The sequence below is a fragment of the Notolepis coatsorum genome (genome assembly GCF_963971535.1).
Source record: "Notolepis coatsorum genome assembly, chromosome: 2".
Lineage (NCBI taxonomy): Eukaryota > Metazoa > Chordata > Actinopteri > Aulopiformes > Paralepididae > Notolepis > Notolepis coatsorum.
Window position 1 is genome coordinate 210,658,522 of NC_140166.1, and position 23,821 is coordinate 210,682,342.

At 47.8% G+C, this 23,821-nt stretch overlaps 1 protein-coding gene across 1 annotated transcript in view; it reads right to left on the reverse strand.

The window, feature by feature from the left end:
• The window catches only part of trappc12 (trafficking protein particle complex subunit 12), a 79,649-nt gene extending 58,794 nt beyond the window's left edge, over positions 1-20,855 (reverse strand). Inside the window, exons 1-3 of the mRNA XM_084308754.1 lie at positions 20,809-20,855; positions 16,396-17,881; positions 10,385-10,501 (exon numbers count right to left, since the gene is read on the reverse strand). Coding sequence (XP_084164880.1) covers positions 10,385-10,501; positions 16,396-17,871 — 1,593 coding nt within the window. The 5' untranslated portion in view covers positions 17,872-17,881; positions 20,809-20,855. The remainder of the gene's footprint in view (positions 1-10,384; positions 10,502-16,395; positions 17,882-20,808) is intronic.
• Positions 20,856-23,821: the final 2,966 nt, after the last annotated feature.

Sequence of the window (23,821 nt, forward strand, 5' to 3'; positions counted from 1 at the left end):
GTTAAACTGACCCTGGAGCAGCTCACAGTGGAGCAGTCCTCTAGTTAAAACAGTTAAACTGACCCTGGAGCAGCTCACAGTGGAGCAGTCCTCTAGTTAAAACAGTTAAACTGACCCTGGAGCAGCTCACAGTGGAGCAGTCCTCTAGTTAAAACAGTTAAACTGACCCTGGAGCAGCTCACAGCGGAGCAGTCCTCTAGTTAAAACAGTTAAACTGACCCCGGAGCAGCTCACAGTGGAGCAGTCCTCTAGTTAAAACAGTTAAACTGACCCTGGAGCAGCTCACAGTGGAGCAGTCCTCTAGTTAAAACAGTTAAACTGACCCTGGAGCAGCTCACAGTGGAGCAGTCCTCTAGTTAAAACAGTTAAACTGACCCTGGAGCAGCTCACAGTGGAGCAGTTCTCTAGTTAAAACAGTTAAACTGACCCTGGAGCAGCTCACAGCGGAGCAGTCCTCTAGTTAAAACAGTTAAACTGACCCCGGAGCAGCTCACAGTGGAGCAGTCCTCTGGTTAAAACAGTTAAACTGACCCTGGAGCAGCTCACAGCGGAGCAGTCCTCCAGTTAAAACAGTTAAACTGACCCCGGAGCAGCTCACAGCGGAGCAGTCCTCTAGTTAAAACAGTTAAACTGACCCTGGAGCAGCTCACAGTGGAGCAGTCCTCTAGTTAAAACAGTTAAACTGACCCTGGAGCAGCTCACAGTGGAGCAGTCCTCTAGTTAAAACAGTTAAACTGACCCCGGAGCAGCTCACAGTGGAGCAGTCCTCTAGTTAAAACAGTTAAACTGACCCTGGAGCAGCTCACAGTGGAGCAGTCCTCTAGTTAAAACAGTTAAACTGACCCTGGAGCAGCTCACAGTGGAGCAGTCCTCTGGACCAGTTAAAACAGTTAAACTGACCCTGGAGCAGCTCACAGTGGAGCAGTCCTCTAGTTAAAACAGTTAAACTGACCCTGGAGCAGCTCACAGTGGAGCAGTCCTCTAGTTAAAACAGTTAAACTGACCCTGGAGCAGCTCACAGTGGAGCAGTCCTCTAGTTAAAACAGTTAAACTGACCCCGGAGCAGCTCACAGTGGAGCAGTCCTCTAGTTAAAACAGTTAAACTGACCCTGGAGCAGCTCACAGTGGAGCAGTCCTCTAGTTAAAACAGTTAAACTGACCCTGGAGCAGCTCACAGTGGAGCAGTCCTCTAGTTAAAACAGTTAAACTGACCCTGGAGCAGCTCACAGTGGAGCAGTCCTCTAGTTAAAACAGTTAAACTGACCCCGGAGCAGCTCACAGTGGAGCAGTCCTCTGGACCAGTTAAAACAGTTAAACTGAGTTGGTTTGCGCTCCAGCTCTAACAGTGAGAAATGGGAGGGGATGAGCAGCATGCGATCCTTTCCCTCTCCTTTCTTTCTCTCTTCGATCCTCTCTATACCGTGTTTCAGTGAGAATTAAAAAGGTCATAGTTGGTTATAGTCTGAACAAAGTCTCTACTCGTTCAGGCCGCATGTTGAAGAGTAAAGACCCTGTATGTTCCAACAACTGACGGCAAAGTATTTTGGTACAACAATAACAGTGATCAAAAGGTTTCGACTCTGGGATCGCTGCGTCTTTGTCCATCTTGTCCTCTTCGGTCTGTGTGTCAGAATTGGGCTCTTCTTCTCTCTCCACTTCCGTTTTCATTTTTGGAAAAAGCTCTTCAAACATGTTGAGGTTTGCCTCATTTCCCTGTACAAACACAGTCCCTCTATTGGTGTAGTAAGAGACTGTAATGACTGGGTGTCCAGGGTCTCATCACAGAACACATCCAAGTGTCCTCCTCGTGTCTTTTCTTGCCTCTAGCTCTACTGCTCTGCGTTGCTTTGGTTGTTATGCCCCGTTTCCATGGCAACACACAAGGTCAGCTGCTTTCTTGTCCGCTCAGTTACAGTAGTAGTTGGCAGCAGATTTTTGACAGTTGTCTTCTTGTTACCATGTAATGTCTGGTGTAGATCCTCTTCCCTTTGGATGCAAGTGTTGATCGTAGAGTTATCTTTTTCATTCCGTTTAGTTTTTCAATTAGAACATGAATATATTTTAGGAGTTCTCTCTCTCTCTCTCTCTACCTTTCTACCTCTCTCTCTACCCCTCACTCTACCTCTCTCTCCTGCTTCAATCTATCTCTCTCTCCCTCTCTCTCTCTCTCTGCACCTCTATCTCGACCACTCTCTCCCTCTACAACTCTCCCTCTCTCTCTCTACCTCTCTACCTCTCTCACACTCCGGGGGGCCACCCTCACTTGTTGGCATGTACTGCTTGGTCTTATTACATGCCTGCGCACGCACACACACACACACACACACACGCACACACACACACACACGCACACACACTCTATATAGTCTAGTTGTGTGTGTGTGTGTGTGTGTGCGTGTGCGTGTGTGTGGCCCTTATAGATTACTCTCCAGCTGAGCCTCTCCTTCCACATGTGTGTATATTTGTGTGTGTGAGGGTGTGCGCTCCTGTATGTGTGTGTGTGTGTGTGTGTGTGTGTGTGTGCAGCAGAGTCCAGAAGGCCCTTGAAATATGCACAGCGCCCAATGCATAATGCATGACCACAGCAGGGGAAGAAAAATAACTCTTGAGCTGCAAGGATCTCCACCTCTCTCTCTCTCTCTCTCTCCCTCTCTCCCCACCTCTCTCTCCCTCTCCACCTCTCTCTCTCTCTCTCTCTCTCTCTCCCTCCCCCCCTCTCGACCTGCCTGGTGATGCATATGTTTTAAATACCAACCGCCGGTCAGGGTCATTTCTGGGTCAGGAGGGAGGGAGGGAGGGAGGGCAGAGGAGAGAGGGAAATGAGGTGAGATTGCAGGTCACAAGGCAGACCGCCCATTCTCACACTCAGCGGACAGGGAGAGGAGGGAGATGAGAAGGGAGGAGAGGGAGAGGAGGAGCAGGGAGGAGAGGGGAGGCGAGAGGGAGAGGAGGAGCAGGGAGGAGAGGGGAGGTGAGAGGGAGAGGAGGAGCAGGGAGGAGAGGCGAGGAGAGAGGGAGGAGAGGGGAGGTGAGGGGAGGGGAGGTGAGAGGGAGAGGAGGAGAGGGGAGGTGAGAGGGAGAGGAGCAGGGAGGAGAGGGGAGGCGAGAGGGAGGAGAGGGGAGGTGAGGGGAGGCGAGAGGGAGAGGAGGAGAGGGGAGGTGAGAGGGAGAGGAGGAGAGAGGGAGAGGAGGAGCAGGGAGGAGAGGGGAGGCGAGAGGGAGAGGAGGAGAGGGGAGGAGAGAGGGAGAGGCGGGAGATGAGGAGTAGGGAGGAGAGAGGGGAGGCGAGAGGAGGAGAGAGGGAGAGGAGGAGCATGGAGGAGAGGGAGAGGAGGAGCAAGGAGGAGAGGGAGAGGAGGAGCAGGGAGGATATGGGAGGCGAGAGGGAGAGGAGGAGCAGGGAGGATATGGGAGGTATGAGGGAGAGGAGGAGCAGGGAGGTGAGAGGGAGAGGAGGAGCAGGGAGGAGAGGGGAGGTGAGAGGGACAGGAGCAGGGAGACAAGGGAGAGGAGGAGCAGGGAGGTGAGAGGGAGAGGAGGGACATGGAGGAGAGAGGGAGAGGAGTTGAGATTGCAGGTCACAAGGCAGACCGCCCATTCTCACACTCAGCGGACAGGGAGAGGAGGGAGATGAGAAGGGAGGAGAGGGGAGGCGAGAGGGAGAGGAGGAGCAGGGAGGAGAGGGGAGGCGAGAGGGAGGAGAGGGGAGGTGAGAGGGAGAGGAGGAGCAGGGAGGAGAGGGGGAGGAGGAGCAGGGAGGAGAGGGGAGGCGAGAGGGAGGAGAGGGGAGGCGAGAGGGAGAGGAGGAGAGGGGAGGTGAGAGGGAGAGGAGCAGGGAGGAGAGGGGAGGCGAGAGGGAGAGGAGGAGCAGGGAGGAGAGGGGAGGTGAGAGGGAGAGGAGGAGAGGGGAGGTGAGATGGAGAGGCATCATGACCCCACCAGGCGGTCACTTAGTGACACCGCCCCCCACATCGCCAGCGTATTCGGATCCGGCCCCTCCAAGAGCGGGCCCTTTCCCCCCAATAGCACACCGCCTGGCATACTGACCCTGCAGAACAGGCAGTCAGCACGGCCGTAAACACTCTCCAACGGAAGCAGGCAGCGTACCGGGGAAACCAGGCAACAGGCTGTAACCCGAGCCTGGAGCACTGCGGACGAGACAGGCGCCAAAGGAGTCGGCTGAAAACCGCCGCCCCGGCGGAAGGGGCGTATGCTGGCGCGGTTGATCACCATGACAAAGCCTCCTTTAAAAACCCCCACCCAGAGGGGTTGAGGCAGAGAAGGCTGACATGATTGGCAGACGTCATGAACGTGCAGGGGCACACTCAACCGGACAACCCGGGAGTTGACACTGCTCCAACACACCAGGGAACCAACCACCATGTCGTTACCCTATGCGGTGGTTGTTCCTATAACCCCTCAGGAAAAACTCCAAAACACAGCTGCGGGTGTCATACCGCAGTACAAGTGTTGCAGTTTTAAAAAAAAAAAAGGGGGTTATTCCAGGCCTACGGGTTGACGAACATTACTTCGGACCGGGCCCGGCGGCACGGGAAGCACAGAGTTACCAGAGGAGGTCCAAGACCACCCCAACAGCCCCATCCACGCCACGCGTGAGAGAGGAGCGAAAAGAATGGAGAACCAGCCCCAAGCACACCGCCCTTGGTATTCCCAGGCGGTCTCCCAACCAAGTACTAACCAGGACCAAACCAGCGTAGCGGCCGAGATCGAACGAGATCGGGCGTGTACAGGTTGGCATGGCCGTAAGCCATTACGACAGTGCAGAGTACAATATGTACCCAACAAGGGTCTCCATAGAGCCTAACCCTGCGACACCCGGACCGACCTGGCATTTTTCCCCCCGAAAAAAGCACAAGTCCCTCAGGGTACCAGAACAGCAGATCTGCATCCCCGGCGGACAACGGGTTCAACTGACCTGGACCAGCGTGACCAGAACCAGTCCCGTGCCCTAACCACGCCGATATGCCTACTCCAGGAGAAGGGGCAGATATGCGTGTTGATCTTAAAACATGAAAAGAAGGCGCCACCCAGACGGTCGGTGCGAACCGCGCCTGGTGGCCCACCCCAAGCGCGTGAGACCCCTCTACATATGTTCAGATCCATTCCGTCATCATCCCCCAGATATGAACGAGAATCCGTCGATAACCAATACAGGTCGTCGGAAGAGGAAAAAACCTCCATCCCAGTTGCTTTATAAAAACGCTGTTTTAACCACAAGCAACCAAGGCGTGCTAGTCACCCGCCTGATCTTCAACAGAACACCCCGAGCTAGCACTTAACGTGCGTCGGGACACAACCACATCAATGAACAGGCTATTTAGACCTTTCAGTGAATCCCCAAGGCGCCCAGGGGAACGACAAGAGGGGTGTGGTGCTTCCTAAACTCCCAACTCTTTTTAATAAAAAAGAAGGAAGCACCAACAGTATGAATCCCAGTCTACACAGCCGAGGGTAAAAACTGTTTATATTTTTACATCCAGTCACCCCTTCCACAGAGGATTTAGACCGAAATTCCCCAGAAAGCCTACCCACGTGAGTCGTAGAATGAAAAAGCCATGGCAACTGCGAGTCACGTGACCAACTGACTCAAGTTACACATAAAATCGAGCGTAGCGGACCCGTAAGTCCTACGCTCTAACCCGACACTTTGACACCACATACCTTACGTAAAGATCTAACTCACGGAAGCCATAGTCATAGCAACGTAACGTACGCTATGACGGGGGGAAACCCCACACACAACTCCTGTTTGTAATAGGAGCATAGTCAGGACAACCCTTCCCCCCCCCCCCCCCCCAGCCAAGGCGTTTAACGGCTTGGCCCTGACTGGCCCAACAGGAGATGAGAAAACCCATTCGACCAATCAAGTGGGAAGGAGGGGTTTATTCGGCACCCCCTCACAAAACCCTTCCCCCTGCACACAATAACAACTGTAGCATATGAAAACCTTTGGTAGAAAGCCAATGAATAGCGCAAGCTAATACAATGCATGCTACCCACAGAATGTGAACAGGGTTTACAACAAAACCAAGTCGTGTGCGTGTGTGAATCCTACACCCGCATTCCATGTTGTACATAGAAAAACACTGATATAGAGTATAACGGCTAGGCCGTGGAACGTGTGTATACGAGCATTACTGCATGTTATGTGTGTCATGTGCCCTGATCAGGCGTTCCTAGTGTGATGTGTCATGTCTAGATGTAGTCCTTTGTCATGGTGTGTAGTCCCTATTGTTTTCCCCCCAGGTGTACCCAATTACCATTACCCCAGGTGTGTGTTGTCTCGTCATTCCCTTGTGTATAAGTAGTCTGTCATCCCTTCCGTCTGGTGCTGATCCTGTCTGTATAGCCCTGTGTTTGTCTGTCTATTATTTGAGGTTCATTTCAGTTACGAAAACCATGGTAACTATTAATTAAAATATTCTTTAGTTAGATACTTTGGCTGCCGTCTCCTTATTGTGTAACATTGACAAGTTAACGAGCCTTCCTGTAGTCAATGGTTACGTAATACTGCAACTAACACAACAGTGTTGTAGTTCAACATTACTTTGTGTGTAAGCAACAGACCATACAACCAGCATGTGGAGCGTCAGGCCGAGATAGAAACCCTTCTATAACCGAGTGAATGCTGCAGACCTTGCTTTAATCTCATAACACGAACGTAACTCATCCATCAATGCATACCAATGTAGATTCACACTTTTCAACCTCATCATATTTTGGTGAAGAAACACACAGTTTGTTTAACCAAAAAATACAGTCCCCCTTTAGGGGACTTTTTATTTAATCAACAAATAATATGAGAGGGCCGGGGAGGGGTAAACAGTGGGGACCGCATGGGTAAAAAAGTCACTGTCTAGCGGCGTCTGCTGCCTTGAGCCGCTCGGGCTTTGCCACCCCGAGAAGCCCCGGAGGGACGGTAGGCAATCGGTTGCTGGTCTCGTTGATCCCTACCGTCACCTCCGGTCGTAGATGGGCCGGCTACAGCAGCAGCACAGTCTCTCCTCCTGGCCTTCGTCGACGGGCCAGCAGTGGCGATGGAGGCATTGGCAGCCACGGCGGAGGAACCTCGACGACGCGGAAGCCTTCCGACTCCACCGGCGATGACGGGAGGCGGAAAATGGGGTTGGAGCACGGATCTCTCCTCTGCCATCTCTCTGCATGTTGAGGTCATCAGCTGCAGGGCCTTCCCGAATAGTCCAGCATCGGAGAGGGTGGCCGTCAGAAGAGGAGACCTCTTCTTCTCCGGCACATGGGCCTGCTCCAGCCAAAGGTGGCGCTGGATCAGAGTAGCCAGGGCGCGCACTTTCCCAGAGGCTATGGCTTGCACCTGGGTCAGATGCAGGACAGCTCCTGCCGCCTGGGTGAGCTGATCATGTTGTACCTCCGACCGCTCCGTGCCGCCCGTCATTATCCCGGATACAAATCTAGCCAGCTGTGCGATGTTAGACGCAGCAGCCAGCGATTGTGTACCCGCGATGAATGACTGGTCACTCCAATACGCCAACCGCCTAGCCGATCTTCCTTGGAGAACCGGCTTGCATAACGGCTCCCACACCACATCCGGACAGAGGAGAGCGGCCATCGGCCTATCAAGCCGTGGCACACCCTCTCTCATACCTTCAACCAAACCCACCACCCGCGTAACTGGTACGTAGGCGGGAGTGAGGCCCATGATGTGGGACACCACCTGGCCCCGACGAACATAGGCCCCCATTGAGGGGAAAAATGGGTAGACAACGTCCACCCCTCTCACCGGGCGACGCTGCCAGAGATGACCTATTAAATCATCGGGGACAGGAGCAGGCAGTGGCTGCGGCAGCGGCACGCCGTTTGCAGCGGCCGCCACCGCCATAAGCTCGGGGAACAAAGCCTGCAGTTCCCCCTGCAGACTTTCCTCCACCGAACCCGCATCCCTCACATGCAGCAGGCTGCGACTGGTTAAGGAGCCACAGTCTGATGTGGCTGATAGTAGGGCATCCTGCTGAAGAGGCCGAGGGGTTTCCCCGACATCCTCGAACAAGGCGCCCCAAGGAGACATATCACCCCCCTCCAGTGTTACCTGGATGGGTGGGATATTCGTCTCTACTGGGCCTTCAAACAAGAACCCGTCCGCCTCTACCATGCAATCCTCTGTTTCCATTGGACAGCTAGAGACCGACGCATCCTCGCTGGTCTCCAGCAATTCCCCAAACCCAGGCCGTTCACGTCTGCAGGACACCATCTTGCGACGGGACCGAGCAGACGCAAAAAGCTTGCGTCTCAAATCCTCCGGAACCAACGGAACCGGCCGTTCAACAACGGACGATTCCCCGGAACCAGAGCCAGGACCAGGCCATCGCAGAGTCGACGGCACCGGTGCACTGGCTCCTCGGAGAGGCAAACTACCCATCGGATGCCTACCGGGTAGGGGTGGACGGTATGGTCTAAAATGTATATCACGGTATAATTTGAAGCATAGACGGTAACGGTATATATCACGGTATCAGTGTTTCCGTTGCTAGAAGCATATGTAGCTGCAGAGCCGCAGAACCATGGGCGCTTTCAGGAGCCATTGGCAATTCAGCCGTTGGGTGGGGGGGCGCTGTTGAGCGGGCCTGTGACCAGACCTAAAAGCGCCCATGGTTCTGCGGCTCTGCAGCTACATGCTATTCGCAACTCCACTGCTGCAGCCGTCCTCCCGCTGCAGCCGTCGTTATCATAACACTACACACATATCATAATGTTTACAGCAAACTGTAGTTGATCACCAGGTATGTTTTATTAACGTAGAATAATTCATATAAGAAAAACGATAGGGAAATCCCTTACCTTTCTCCACTGGTTAAAAATGCCAGGAACTGAAATTGAAACTTGCTGTGCGCCGCGGTGATATGTGTTTATTATGAAATGACAATTGCGTGTTGACACGCCCACTGCGCGAAGCCTCCTAAATAACTTTTTCCAGTTTGCACATATCTATTATCTATGACTAATTCTATCTATTTTTAGGGGCAAATGCGATTGAAATAGTCACGCTGTGGTTACATGATGTCATTGCTCTTTTAGAGCTGCTCTACCGGTTACACGGTATAGTCAAAATCCATACCGTAGAGCAAATTCATACCGTTTATACCGTATACCGTTTATACCGTCCACCCCTACTACCGGGCGTGGCTGCAGACCACGAACGCGGCAACAGCCCTGCACCAGAACGCACAATGGAGGCGGGAATGGAGAACCGCTGGTGAAGAGTGGTTCTACGACTCTCCGAAGTAGACATTATGACTTAGATTTTTCTCTTGAATATTTATGAGAGAAGAAAAAAATAAGCACAATGTAAACTCGTCTCAACTTTCTTCAACTAGCAACCTCGTCAAGTACCGAAGGCACTTCCTTGTGGTGAAAGCGAAGAAGGAGGCGAGTAGGTGGCCACACACCTGCTTATGAAGGTAAGCTGATAGGGGTGTGGTCAGACGGATGTAAAGGTACATTGTGGAATTCTTTATTCAGTGCGCGAGCGAGGTACAGTGCAGTAGTGACGCAGAGCGGAGCCATACGATACAGAACATACAACCCTGTCGTAACATACAACCCTGTCATAAGATATAACCCTGTCGTAACATACAACCCTGTCATAAGATACAACCCCGTCAGATGGAGCACACATCATAACATGGTCAGGTCTGTAGCCGTTGTTCTGTAGTCGTAGTACTAGTGAGGTCTGTAGCTGTTGTTCTGTAGTTGTGGTACTAGTGAGGTCTGTAGCTGTTGTTCTGTAGTCGTGGTACTAGTGAGGTCTGTAGCTGTTGTTCTGTAGTCGTGGTACTAGTGAGGTCTGTAGCTGTTGTTCTGTAGTCGTGGTACTAGTGAGGTCTGTAGCTATTAGGGGTGTAACGATGCATCGATTAATCGAAATGCATCGATTCTAATGTGACGATTCAACTGCATCGATTTGAATATGTTAGAATCGATTATAATCGAAATTAATCTAATGTTTGATGTTTTTTTTTGTGTGTATTGTTTTTATTGACCTATAGTCCATTCATGCTGAGTGAATCAGTTTCCCCAGCCACATTTGTGTATTCAACATTTTTTGGGGAATTAACTGATAGAAAATGTATCGAAAATTAATCGAATCGTGGTCAAATGAAGAGATTTCATGATGCATTGAATCGTTGCCTGAATAATCGTAATCGAAATGAATCGTTGTGACGTCGCATCGTTACACCCCTAGTAGCTATTGTTCTGAAGTCATGGTACTAGTTAGCTCGCTACAGAAATGAGAAGCCTTTTTCTTTACTTGAGCCCCAAACCCTCTCTTCCCCACCAAACAACAAACACACAGAAACACAAACAGTAGTAATGGGTGACTTTAACTTACAATGAGCTCTCTGAGGCCTATGAAGGACTGCTGTGCAGAGTCGGCTGTGGGGACCTGTCTCTTGGTGGCTGCTTGTTCTCCCAAGAACCGTACCATCAGGTCCTTCACTGCATCCCCCTACAACAACAACAACAACAACAACAACAACAACAACAACAACAACAACACAGATTAACACTTTGCCGCCCAACCACGAGTAGGGGTGGGACGATACATCGATCCAGATCGATACATCGATGTAATTATCAACAATCGAATCGGATCGATGCGATGTAATAAGATCGATTCATATCGATACTCTTATTTTTAAAATCCTGTGGCGAGTCTCATATCCGCCCAAGAACAACAGCAGTAGCTCCGTGTGTGTAGACGTTACAGCATAGCATTCTCCCTTTCTGTGTGTGTGTGTGCGCGCGTCTTTGGAAAGACCAGATGAGGTCAGAGGAGTTTGATGTTTAAATGTTATTATTTATTTATTATTATTATTATAGGCCTATACATGATCATGCAACATCAACAAATTGTTGTAGGAATGGTTTGGGAGAGGGAGGTTGTGAGTTTTGAGTTCCAAAAAATTTAGCTTAAAGTTTAAAGCTCAATATATAAAAACGTGGCACTTTACAGTGAACAGGAGGTCTATTTGTATTAAAAACAATAGATTGATTTTCCTTTAAATGTCTGGAAGAGCTCAAAAATACAAATGTCAAATGATATTTTCATTACCTTTTTTTTGTTGATCTAAATGTTACTGATTGTGTTAAATGGGCATATGATATCATCTCATATCGATCGCAGGCACCTGAATCTAATCGTATCGTATTGTATCGTGAGAGACTTTGTGATATCGGCAAATATCGTATCGTTGTCCAAAGAATCGATATCGTATCGTATCATGACGAAACTGGTGATTCCCACCCCTAACCACGAGTCAACTCGGGTTTCGGTGCCATGCGTTGAGGACCAGAGCCACGAGTTAACTTGTGGCAAGTTGTTATCGTTTTATTCCATATTAATAAAGGGATCAAGATCCCAGATCGACTCTGCAGATTTACCCGCCTCCTTGAAATCAGCAACATGCAATACGGGCCAGATCCTCTTAGGGGCGCCATCGCTCCACTGCAGTATCATTGTGGGCGAGTGGATACTTTTTTTTTTTACAGTCTATGGGCGTTTCATTTTAGCCTGATCCCAAGCCAACAGCATGCACCGTTGATCACGGTTCGAAGCGCAGATTTCAGCCTGGAATAATGGGATTTATGATCAGCCAATGGACATATCCATCTACCAGATGCCAATGAATAATGGGGAAATGCTGCCGGCGATCACATGGGCTGACGGTAGGACCCTCTTCACCCAAATTACAGCCGGATCAGACATTGTTGTAAAACGCAAGCAATCGATCAGTGAATGTGGCTACTTGCACGGACACACTATTGCTAATCAATAATACTAATCGGCGTCCCCCGCCTCCCCCATTTCATCCATAGATGCTCTGTAATAGTCCGGATGATAAGCCGTTTGTTTTATTTCATTCGAATATATACAACAGAAATGCCGTTCGATATAACGTGAGTAGCCTTTAGCCTCATATCTAGCTTTCCAGAAAAAATATGAGACGAAAACTGCTTATATTCACGACGCTATAAAATGACAACCAACCGATGTATTTTTTTTTCTTTAAGCCATTATGAAGGCACGGTTTATGCACTCAAGTGACAATGAGAATGGACAGATAGCAATACTATAAAGTATATATATAGCTATCCAAAAGTACATCGGTTTGTTTACAAAGCGTTGTCCTCCAGCCACATATTAGATGGCGAGGGCCGGTCGTCAATGTGTTAACACTTTGCCGCCCAACCACGTATAAATACGGGTTTCGAATCCATGCGTTGTGGACAGAATCACGTATAAAGCCGTGGCAAGTTGTTATTGCTTTTATTCCATTTTAATAACCGGGTCAAGGTCGCGGATCGGCACTGCATATATTCCCTAGTCTGTGAAATCGAGAACGTGCAATAAGGCCAGATCCTCTTAGGGGCGCCATCGCTCCACTGCAGTATGCCCTGTGGGCGAATGGACCACTTTTTTTTTCTTTCTTTCAATGGAGTATTTTAGTACCCGGATCCTGAACCAGCATCATGTACCATGGATTACGTTTCGAATCGCAGATTTCACCATGGAATAAGGGGATTTATCATCAGCCAATGGACATCTCGATCTACCAGATGCCGATCGATAACGGGGAAATGCTCGGGGGTATCTCACCGGCTCATGGTAAGATCTTTTTCACATAAATTACAGCCGGATCAGAGCTTGCTATGATACGCAACCAGCCGAGCAGCGTATGTGGCTAGTTACACGACCACTGTTATTGGTAATCAATAATAATAATCAACGTCCCCCGCCCCCCCCCCCCCCCCCCCCTTTGATGCATACATGCTTTGGGACAGTCCCGATGATATGCAGTTTGAGTTATTTCTTTAGCATATGTAAAACAGAAATGCCGTTGAATATAACGTTAGCAGCTATTAGCCCTATAACTAGCCTTCCAGAAAATATACGAGACAAAATCCGCTATAATGCTTATATTCACGGCGCTATAAAATGACAACCTATTGATGCATTTTTTTTTCTTTAAGCCATTTTGAAGGGACGGTTTATGAACTCAATTGACAATGAGAATGGACAGATAGCAATACTATAAAGTATAGATTTAGCTGTACAAAAAGACACCGGTCTGTTTACAAAAGCTGGTCCTCAACCACTATATTAGACGCATCCCAGCGGTCGCCAATGTGTTAATGTGTCATTCTGTTTGAGTAGGCCTAATTTTCATACATACATGGGCATGGTAACCTGAACAGGACATTTCTAGACCGTTTCAATGGCATGCTCGCTAACTTGCTATTTCATTTTAACAACATGGTTTGACATTAACACATTCGGGGCCATTGGGATGCGTCTAATAAATCTCTAGAGGACCGGCAAATGTAAACAGACGTGGGGCTGTTTGTAGAGCTAAATCTATACTTTATACTAGTATTGCTATCTGTCCATTCTCATTGCCAATTGAGACCATAAACCGTCCCTTCAAAATGGCTTAAAGAAGAACAAATTTCATCAATATGTTCTCATTTTATAGCGCCGTGAATATAAGCGTTATACGGGATTTCGGCTAGGATATTTCCTGGAAGGCGAGATAAAGGGCAAATAGCTACTACCGTTATATCTAATGGCATTTCCGTTATACATATGCTACAGAAATAACTCAAACTGCATATGATCGGCACGATCCTCAAGCATGTATGCATGAAAGGGGGGGGCGGGGGATGTCGTTTCTGATTATTGATTACCAATAACCGCGTTAGCCTCATTAGCCTCATTCATTGATCGGATGGATGGCTATCAAAACAAGGCCCGAACGGGATGTACTTTACGTGAAAAAGATCTTACCATGGGCCGGTGGGATCCCCCCGAGCATTTCCCCATTATCGTAGGGCTGGGCGATATAACGATAAATATTGCGATATATTTTAATAATCGATATCGAATATCGAAAAAACCTTTTTTTTTGGACCTGCAACAGGGCAGTTTTAAAACCAGAGACAGTGGACAGACTTGTCTTTCTTGCCTGCAACTTAAAGTAATGGCTTTGCTTGTCCAAATGACAATACTGACCAAATTGAGATTTATTTTTCTCTTGTCCATTTATTTTGTTTGCTTTCTAATTTAAAATACAGTTTGAAACTGTCTGTACACAGTAGGCTATGTGTGCTAGCAGAGCTAGACTCCAGTCACGAGTCACGGTGCACATGTGCGGTGGTTTGTCCACCAAAAAAGCGCCAAAAGATCGAAAATAAACTAGCAGAGCCAGAACTGTTCAACTCCCCTGGAGCCACAGCCAGCAGAGAAGCCGGTTTACTTTCACTTTTAAACCAGCTGCAGCCTGAGAACTGGAGTGTGAGGGGATGTAACACTAAAGATGGCGGCAACGACAAAGAATTGCTGCAAAATAAACATACATCTGTTGTTTAAAAGATTTTTTTTCTTTTTAACTTATAACAATTTCGATAATTAATTAATTTCGATTTTTTTGCCATATCGCCCCCAGCCCTACTTTATCGATCGCCATCTGGTAGATCGATATGTCCATTGGCTGATGATAAATCCCCTTATTGCATAGTGAAATCTGCGATGCAAAACGCAATCCAAGCTACAGGCTGCAGATCCAGAATCGAGCTAAATGAAAACTCCATTGAAAGTAAAAAAAAAATAGTTCATCGTTCAGCCACAGGGCACACTCCATTATCGTGACAGCGCCCCTAAGAGGATCTGGCCGGTAATGCACGTTGGTGAATTCAAAGAGTAGGGTAAATCTGCAGTGCCGCTCGGCGACCTTGAATAGGTTATTAAAATGGAATAAAAGCCAAAACAACTTGCCACGGATATATCCGTGCTTCTGTCCACAACGGGTGGAATCGAAACACGGAGATATCCGTTGTTCATCCCCATTGTGTTAAACACTTAAACTTGAAAACAGCTGATGATTCTCTCATGTAAGGCTAAACTTAACCCAAAATGTCATTATATTTAAGCGCTTGACATATTTATAGAACCTTGCTGCACACCAGGAGGCTCTTCCATCCTCAAGTTCAAGTTTCATGTTTTGTTTTATTTGTCACACATAAGGTACAGGTACATACTTGGTTCTGTATGAGCCTCCTCCTAACAAACTCACTATATCAAATCACACCAGGGGGCCGTTCCCTCCTAACAAACTCAGAGAGTAGGAAGAGTGTTGAGAGCTCTAAGGGTAGCAGAGAGTAGGAAGAGTGTTGAGAGCTCTAAGGGTAGCAGAGAGTAGGAAGAGTGTTGAGAGCTCTAAGGGTAGCAGAGAGTAGGAAGAGTGTTGAGAGCTCTAAGGGTAGCAGAGAGTAGGAAGAGTGTTGAGAGCTCTAAGGGTAGCAGAGAGTAGGAAGAGTGTTGAGAGCTCTAAAGGCGCTCCCATAGTCCAGCAGACTGTACACAGAGCAGACTCCGCGGAGGTCCGCGCGGACTCTTTGAGCCTTCATAGTCGAGCGGACCTCCATGGACCAATTTCCTAGATGTCACGCGCCAGTTTACACAATTGTCCCCACGCTGTTCAACTTCTGTCATGTCGTCGTCATCCGATGTCAAAATAAAGAGTATGTTATCTCCGTTTCCAATATTTCGATAATAAAACGGGCAGTTTTACGCACTTGAATAACAGGTATATAGGCAGCGAGATGCAATGTACCGTATAGGCTTGAGGTGGACAGCGCGTGGTGCTGAAAAGACACGCATTGCATGAAATAAAAGCACCAGTTTTATTTCAAAATATTGGAAACGGAGATAACATTCTATGTTATCTCAGTTTCCAATATTTCGAAATAAAACTGGCAATTTTACACACTTCATTTAGAAAAGCCATTCAAACATCTCTCTTGGCACGGGGCGAGTGGTCAGAGTAAAATGCAGATCGGCGTCACATTAAATGCAGTTCGATGTCAACCAAAACGCTTCTGCTGTCCGCTGAGATCAAAGCTCAAAGAGCCGCGCGGACCTCCGCGGAGTCTGCTCTGTGTACAGTCTGCTCGACTATGGGAGCACCTTAAGGGTAGCAGAGAGTAGGAAGCGTGTTGAGAGCTCTAAGGGTAGCAGAGAGTAGGAAGAGTGTTGAGAGCTCTAAGGGTAGCAGAGAGTAGGAAGAGTGTTGAGAGTAGAAGACATGTCTTGTAGGTCTTTGTAGGCTATGTTGATGATATGAAATAAAATGTTACACTGGCCTTATCTTTGAGAAACAAACCCAGCACAATGAGTGAACTGCAGTAAGTCAAATGATATAGACTAACTGAACACCGCCTGCAAACTCCAGGGTGTGGTAGCATCTATTTCATCCACACATCATATAAACAGCAGAAACACAGAATTACTGGGAAGGAAAAAAAAGAAAAAAAAAAAAAAGTATTTTTTGGAATGACAAGTACCTGTAGGTTGTCAAACTTGAGGCCCGGCATGGTGAGCCGGTCTCTCTCCACGTAGACAGGACTGTACTGCTGGGTGGCCACGGAGATGAGCACCTTCCTGGTCTCCTCCGAGGGCAGCCAGGCGTCGTGCCGCTTATCCACCTCGCTCAGGCTCAACGCCGTGGCAAAAGGGTCGTCGCTGCCCGAGAACACCGCCTGGAGCTGGTTGAAAGGCTGCGGGGGAGGGGCCGGCGCAGGTGCCAGGGGTGCCGGGGCTTGGGCTAGCGGTCTCGTCGAGGCTTGGGCCGGAGATGCCAGGGCTTGGGCCGTAGCCGGGGTCGCATGCAGCGGCGGCTGTTGTTGTTGTTGTGGAGGTTTGGAGGCGGCAGCTTCGGCGGGCGTGGCTTCGAAGAAGGAACCGGGCGTGGGAGCGCCGGGGTCTGTAGGCGGGGCCCCCCCCGTGGTGGAGAGGGAGGAGGAGGTGGAGGAGAGCTGGCGCTCGGGGGTGGGGGCCGCGGAAGCAGCAGGGCTCTCTGCGTTGGGGTTGGAGACGGAGACGAAGGACGAGGAGGTGGTGAAGGAGTCGAAGAAGTCGGAGGCCGGGTTGACATGCCCGTTGTCGGAGAAGAACTTGCTGAGGCTGGGGCTGGGCTGGCACACCAGCGGAGGGGTCAGCTTACTGGGGGTCCCCGTCTCGTCGTGTGTGCCGCTCCCGCCGCTCCCCATACTGAAGCTGGGGGACTTGATGAGGGTGGGCTGGAAGCCGTCCGGCACCAGGGACTTGGGCAGGGTGGCCTGGCTGAAGATGGTGCACACCGGCACGGGTTGGTGCTCGTGGATGGTCCCTGTGGAGACCTCTGGCGCCGGCTGTTCAGCCTCAGGACTACAGGGGCTTGGAGCTTGGATCCGAGTAACAATAGACACCGAGACAGTGACCTGCTCCTTAGAATCCTCCTCCACTTTCTCTTCAGGACGTTCCCTCTCCTGGTCTGGCATTCTGATCTCAGTCGTATTCTGTCCTATCTCAGATGTTTCCTCTTTGTCTGCTGAGGCCTCTAGCTCTCTCACCGCCGCCACCACCTCCTCCTTCACCTCCTCCTTCTCCTTCACCTCCTCCTCCTCCTTCACCTTCACATCCTCCTCCTCCTCCTCCTCCTCCTCTCCGCCCTCCAGTAGGGAGTCAATGGGAGCCATGTCATCCTCCTCGCTGTTATTAGGGGAGTCAGAGATCATGACGCTCTCCATCATCTGCTCGTTGAGTTTCTCCAGCAGACTGTCTGAGGGCGTGGCGCTGCTGTCCTCCTGGGGGGTGACGAAGGACTCTCCCCCCAGGTCGATGCTCTCCTCCGGGAAGAGGAGGTTGTCCGAGGAACCGGGCCGGCTGGAGGTGGTTGCCTCCAGAGCGGAGCCTGGCGTGGAGGCTTCCTCGATGACGTCCTCCTCGACTGTGATGTCCAGGGTAACCGGCCGCTGAGCGGGAGCCTCGCCACTCTCCATCTTAATGCTCCTTCAAGACAAATCACTGGGGTCACAGAGAGGAGCGCTATGAGAATACTCCTGTATCCCTAACACTATCATGAACCCTAACACCAACACTAACCCTAACAGCTGTTGCATAATGCTGGATATTTTAAGCTTCATTATAGCCCAAAATATGCTACCCCAAAGAAGGATAGTTCGGATTGTTGGACATCAAGTTGAATGAAACACTTGCCACAGTAGTGTAGTGGAAGCAAAGCTAATAGGTTACGTACAGAGTCAGAGTTCTGGCCGGGTTCAGAGCAAACCGGTAAGCTTTAGACACACAGTAAACGGCAGGAACGGGGTCTTGAAAACAAGATGCTTTAATCCGACCACACCACACCATGAAGGCGAAAGGGTTACCCATTTCTAACACAAATTCATCTTCCTCCAGAATTGTGAAACAGTGGATATGCCGCGTTATCTGCTCCAGCACATATAGCACTACTACAGTGCGGCTTTTTGTATGAGAACACTACATGTTTTCGTGAAAACCACCCTGAACTTGCCAAAGGTCTGTTGTACACTGGCAACTGGTCGGTGCCAAGTGATAGTAGCATCCACAGTGGTGGAGGAGGTGATTTTGTTGTTAGTAACAGGCAGTTAGTAACAGAACAGTCTGAGTTCTGGAACGATTTTCAGGACTAGTGACTCGACTTGGACTCGATCATTGACTGCATTCAGACTAGGAAGGTGCAGACGAGGACTCTAGACTTGTTAATTGATAAGTTATTTATTTTTTTGTAATAGGCCTCATTTGGCATAAGATATTGATGGCTATATTAATACTGTAACATTATTTTATTTTGTGCAAGGGCAGACACGGGTGTTCCACCTACATGCAGATTCACGTCCATACCCTCATGTTCAGTACTTAAGATACATAAGAGACGCCCCGAATCGTGCGCTTTGCTTACACAGAGTTAACATCAAATTCCAGCAAGAACACTTCTAGATGTTCGATATGTAAATTAACTATTGAAGAGAAGACTTGATTGATTGGATTGATTGATTGATTGAAAATAATATACAGTACGGCTCAATACACACAATTGTTAAGGCGATGCAGACCAGAGAAAGACTTTCGTCTTGTTTACATCAGGGTCCCCCATTTTCACTTCATCGTAACATTTATGACATATGACAGACCAGGGCAACCTCAAACTTCAACAGACCTCTGTGAGTGGACTCAACCTTGATGACTTGGACTCAGACTAGGGTAATGGGGACTCAACTTAGGCTCTTCTTTGGTGACTCAACTCGGACTCAAGATTTGGTGACTCGACTACAACACTGGTAACAGGTAACCCCTTTGCCTGCATGTTGTGCTGTGGATTAAAACATTACGGTTTCAAAACTTTCAAGACGCCGTTTGCTTTCAGGTTCGCTCTGATGTCGACCAGAACTCCGACCACTACTCTGTAAATTAAGCTTTTACATCCCCTTTGATTGATTGATTGAAAACTTTATTAACAGATTGCAGAATGGGTACAATACAGTACAGCTCAATACACACAATTGTTAAGGGGATGCAGACCAGAGAAAGACTTTCGTCTTGTTTACATCAGGGTCCCCCATTTTCAATTCATCAGGACATATATGACATACATGACATACAGATAGTCAGTACTGCTACATCTATACATTTATGACATACCAGATTTGCAAATACAGTACTGTTTGTGATACAGAAGGAGTCAGGAAAAGGGAGTATATACATTTGACGTAGAAACTGTACATTGGAGGAGGTTGTGTGGGGGGGGGTTGGGTACACTGGGATATTGACAACCATACTGGGTAATCTACATTGGAGGGGGTTGGGGGGGGGGGCACACTGTATAAACAAGCAAAACTGTACATTGAGGGGGGGGGGGGGGGGGGGGAGAGACACTGTACAAACAAACAAAATTGTACATTGGACTATTGACAAAACCATACTAGGTAAATGACTGTACATTGGAGGGGGTTCGGTTAGGATATTTACAGGGGCCAGTGTTGAATTGCAGTCTCCCGTAGGTGTCCCTTGAGAGAGGTTTTGAAAGTGGGTAGTGATCCACATTCCTTTACAGCTTTGGGTAGGGCGTTCCACATTGATGTGGCATAATTGCGAAACGTGTTTAGTCCCTTATTTGAGCCGAATCTGGGTTTAACATGATTTGTGGAGCTCCCTCTGGTGTTGTGATCGTGGTATTCACTGACCTTTGGGAAGTATTTTGACATGTACATGGGTACCTACTGGCAAGTATTTCAAACATTTAATATCCAAAATCCGAACTATCCCTTTAATGCTTCTGTGATAACAAAGGGAAACCAGCAGCGCTAAGGGAGTCACTTCCCCATAGTTTATTGATTGATTGAACATTTTATTAACAGATTGCAGAATGGGTACAATACAGTACAGCTCAATACACACAATTGTTAAGGGGATGCAGACCAGAGAAAGACTTTCTTCTTGTTTACATCAGGGTCCCCCATTTTCAATTCATCATAACATAATATGACATACATGACATACAGATAGACAGTACTGCTACATCCTTATGACATACCAGCTTTACAAATACAGTACGGTTTGTGATACAAGAAGAGTCTAAAAAAAGAGAGTATATACATTTGACTTATTGTGGTTGTGAGTCTTATCATCAGTGTGGTACAGTAGCCTGGGTTCACTGTAGCTGTAGATATGAAACATGATGCTAACTACAACTAGTAACTAGCTACAGCTAGCGTCACCTGAGCTGCATAGCTAACGTTATTAGCTCGTCGCTAAGCGACAACTAACAGACACGCGCCTGGTACAGTACACAGGTAAACGCGCACGAGACGGATCACTGTGCTAACAATTCAACGGCGCGTGACGTCACCAACCGTAAGGAAAATATATAACCAAAACATCAGAATCTTTCTTCTTACCTTTACTTGAATGACAGCTAAGACTGCGGTACGCATGCGCGCGGGTCTACCAGGAAATAACATAAATAATGTATGGTGTCCAGGAGGGCTCAAACTGTATTACGCTACGGTGAAAATGTTATTCTCGAAACGTATCCTCGGCATTTTAAACACGTAAACATGACCAGGTCTGTCTGACGTTACGCAGTTGACGCTCTGCACGTCACATTTCACGATCGCGGAACTGTCTGCAGCGACAGTCAGCTGTGTTCTTCTAGCTGAGAAATACACAGTGATGTTTTTGAGGATCATTCCTTCTGCTTCAAATTGAACACTAACGTTACACTTTTTGGCGACTATAACTCAAGGAGATTAAAGATTAAACTGGCTACAACATGGAGGACGATGCCCCTGTCATCTATGGCCTCGAATTTCAGGCACGTAGCTATAATTCCTTACTGTTATGCTAATCATTGATTGATTGATTGATTGAAAACTTTATTAACAGATTGCAGAATAGGTACAGTACAGTACAGCTCAATACATTTGGTCAGTATTCCAATGTACAGTGTACAGTGTCCCCCCCCCCTACCCAACCCCCCCCCCAACCAACCCCACCCAATCCTACCCAACCTCCTCCAATGTACAGTTTCTATGTCAAATGTATATACACTATTTTCCTGGACACTTTTTGTATCACAAACAGTACTGTATTTGCAAATCTGGTATGTCATAAATGTATAGATGTAGCCGTACTGTCTATCTGTATGTCGTGTGTGTCATATGATGAATTGAAAATGGGGGACCCTGATGTTTCAAGTTTCTTTAATAGTTGTCATACAGAAGTACAGAATACTTTCATACAAAATGCTTCTTACTGTTACGCTCCAGAGACTGTGCTAGACAAGATAGTATCAAATAACATAGTATAGCATGTAATTTAGAAGAAGAAAATGAGGTCACAGTGTTCGGTATAGACATATGTACAATGTTCTGAGTTACCATATAATATACAATACTATGCAGTGTACTAATGTACAGTACTATATAGTGCAAAGCAGAAATGGGATGAGGTACAATTTAGGTACAATTTACAGTAAGGTGTACGAGTTGTAGTGCAATCCTTCATCAATAAATATAAAGTGTGGGGAGTGGGTGCTACAGTGTGTTTGTTTAAAGTGGGTGTGTGCTATAAAGTGTGTGGAGTGGGTGCTACAGTGTGTTTGTTTAAAGTGAGTGTGTGCGTGTGGATGTGTGTGCTATGTGCGTTTGGTGGTTGTTGTTGTGTAGTGTTCATTGTTCGTTTAGCAGCCTGATGGCCTGGGGATAGAAGCTTCTTCTGAGTCTTTCTGTGCTCGCCTTGAGACTCCGGTATCGCTTGCCTGACCGCAGCAGTTCAAAGAGGCAGTTGTTCGGGTGACTGGAGTCTTTAATGATTCTCTTAGCCTTGCCCTTGCAACGCTTGTTGTAAATGTTCTGGAGGGTGGGGAGCCCCCCTCCAATTGTGCGTTCGGCTGAACGTGTCACTCTTTGTAGTCTGCTTCGGTCTTGTGCAGTGCTATTCCCAAACCAGGAGGTGATGTTGCCGGATGTTGTAAACAAGACGAAAGTCTTTCTCTGGGCCCTGTTCCCCGTACCTGGCTAACTGAGTTAGCCGGATAATTTCCAGTATAGCCTGACTTAAGCCGGACCTTTCTGTTCCCCGACGCTCGATTGTCCAAATCACCATGACAACAGATCAAAAAGTTTGAGCCTGGTCGAGAGCAGGCTTAAGTTCAGTTAGCTGGATGAACCATGGCCACGCCCCCGCAAAGAAATGACAGCTCGCTTCCTGAAATGATTCTCACAGTCTAGGATCTGCATTATACCATTCTGAATTACGTTTTTGTGCTTCATTCTTCCAGAGGGGGCTTTTGAAATGTAAAATAGACCCAAAATGCTGATACTAAATTCACGTTGTCCTAAATAATGCACGTTATATATACCGTGGCGCTCACTAGGTGCGATGTACACATTATGTGGTTATTTTAACAACGCGCAGCATTGCAAATGTGAATCCTGCGGGGATATTTTTAATGATTGAAACCTATCGCTCGTTTGGCTCTGATTCCTTTCATATTCTCCGCTGTGGGAGCGCCTGGATTGTGTTTCATTCAAGCATAAAATTGAAGTGTCTATGCGTGGATTGTGGTTTTTGTGGATTATGAATTACGAGGAATCTGAGGATTGTTGAATTGTATCATCACTCACACGTTATTGTGATATTGTAACTGGGATTAATGCATTTGAGAATAAAGAGATAAAACTTCATTCAAAAGAAAAATATTCTAAACACGGGTCTCTTGTCCATTGATGGTCTTGGATACACAATGGATATATCCCGTCTGGCACAGTGGTCCAGCGGCCAGTGTTCACTCCTGGCAAGCCGGCGACCCGAGTTCGAGACCCCGCGTTTCCAATATGATTTTTTTGGAATATAATTGATTATACGCAAAGGTAGCCTAGTTTTAAGTTAAAATATTAAATCTACATGCATTGAGGATGTCATTCTTTATATAGCTCTCAACGTGCACCAAATTGAAGTATTTACATTTCAAAAAGAAAACTAGAAGAAGTGGGATTCGAACGCGGGTCGTCCGTGTGAAAGACAAAATGCTCGACCATCAGACCACGGTGGCAGACAAATGAAACATCAACCATACATCCATCAATGGATAAGAGAGCCGTATCCTTATTCTGAAACTGTTGAACTAATTATTTTCGCTAGCAAGATCTCATTTGATTATCCATTCCATGAACCTACTGCCAGCAGGGCACGTTTAAAGAAATATAATCTGATTGATTGATTGGGGTAATGAGGGACTTAAAATTTGCCTATAGATTATGCATTTAACTTGTCGGCGAGGCTATTGAGCCGTACTGCAATCTGTTAATAAAGTTTTAAATCAATCAATCAATCAATGCCGTTAGAAAATCAGGATCTCTGCTCTCGACACTTGCTGTCTTCCCAGCTGAGGCGGGCGCGCGCACTGAT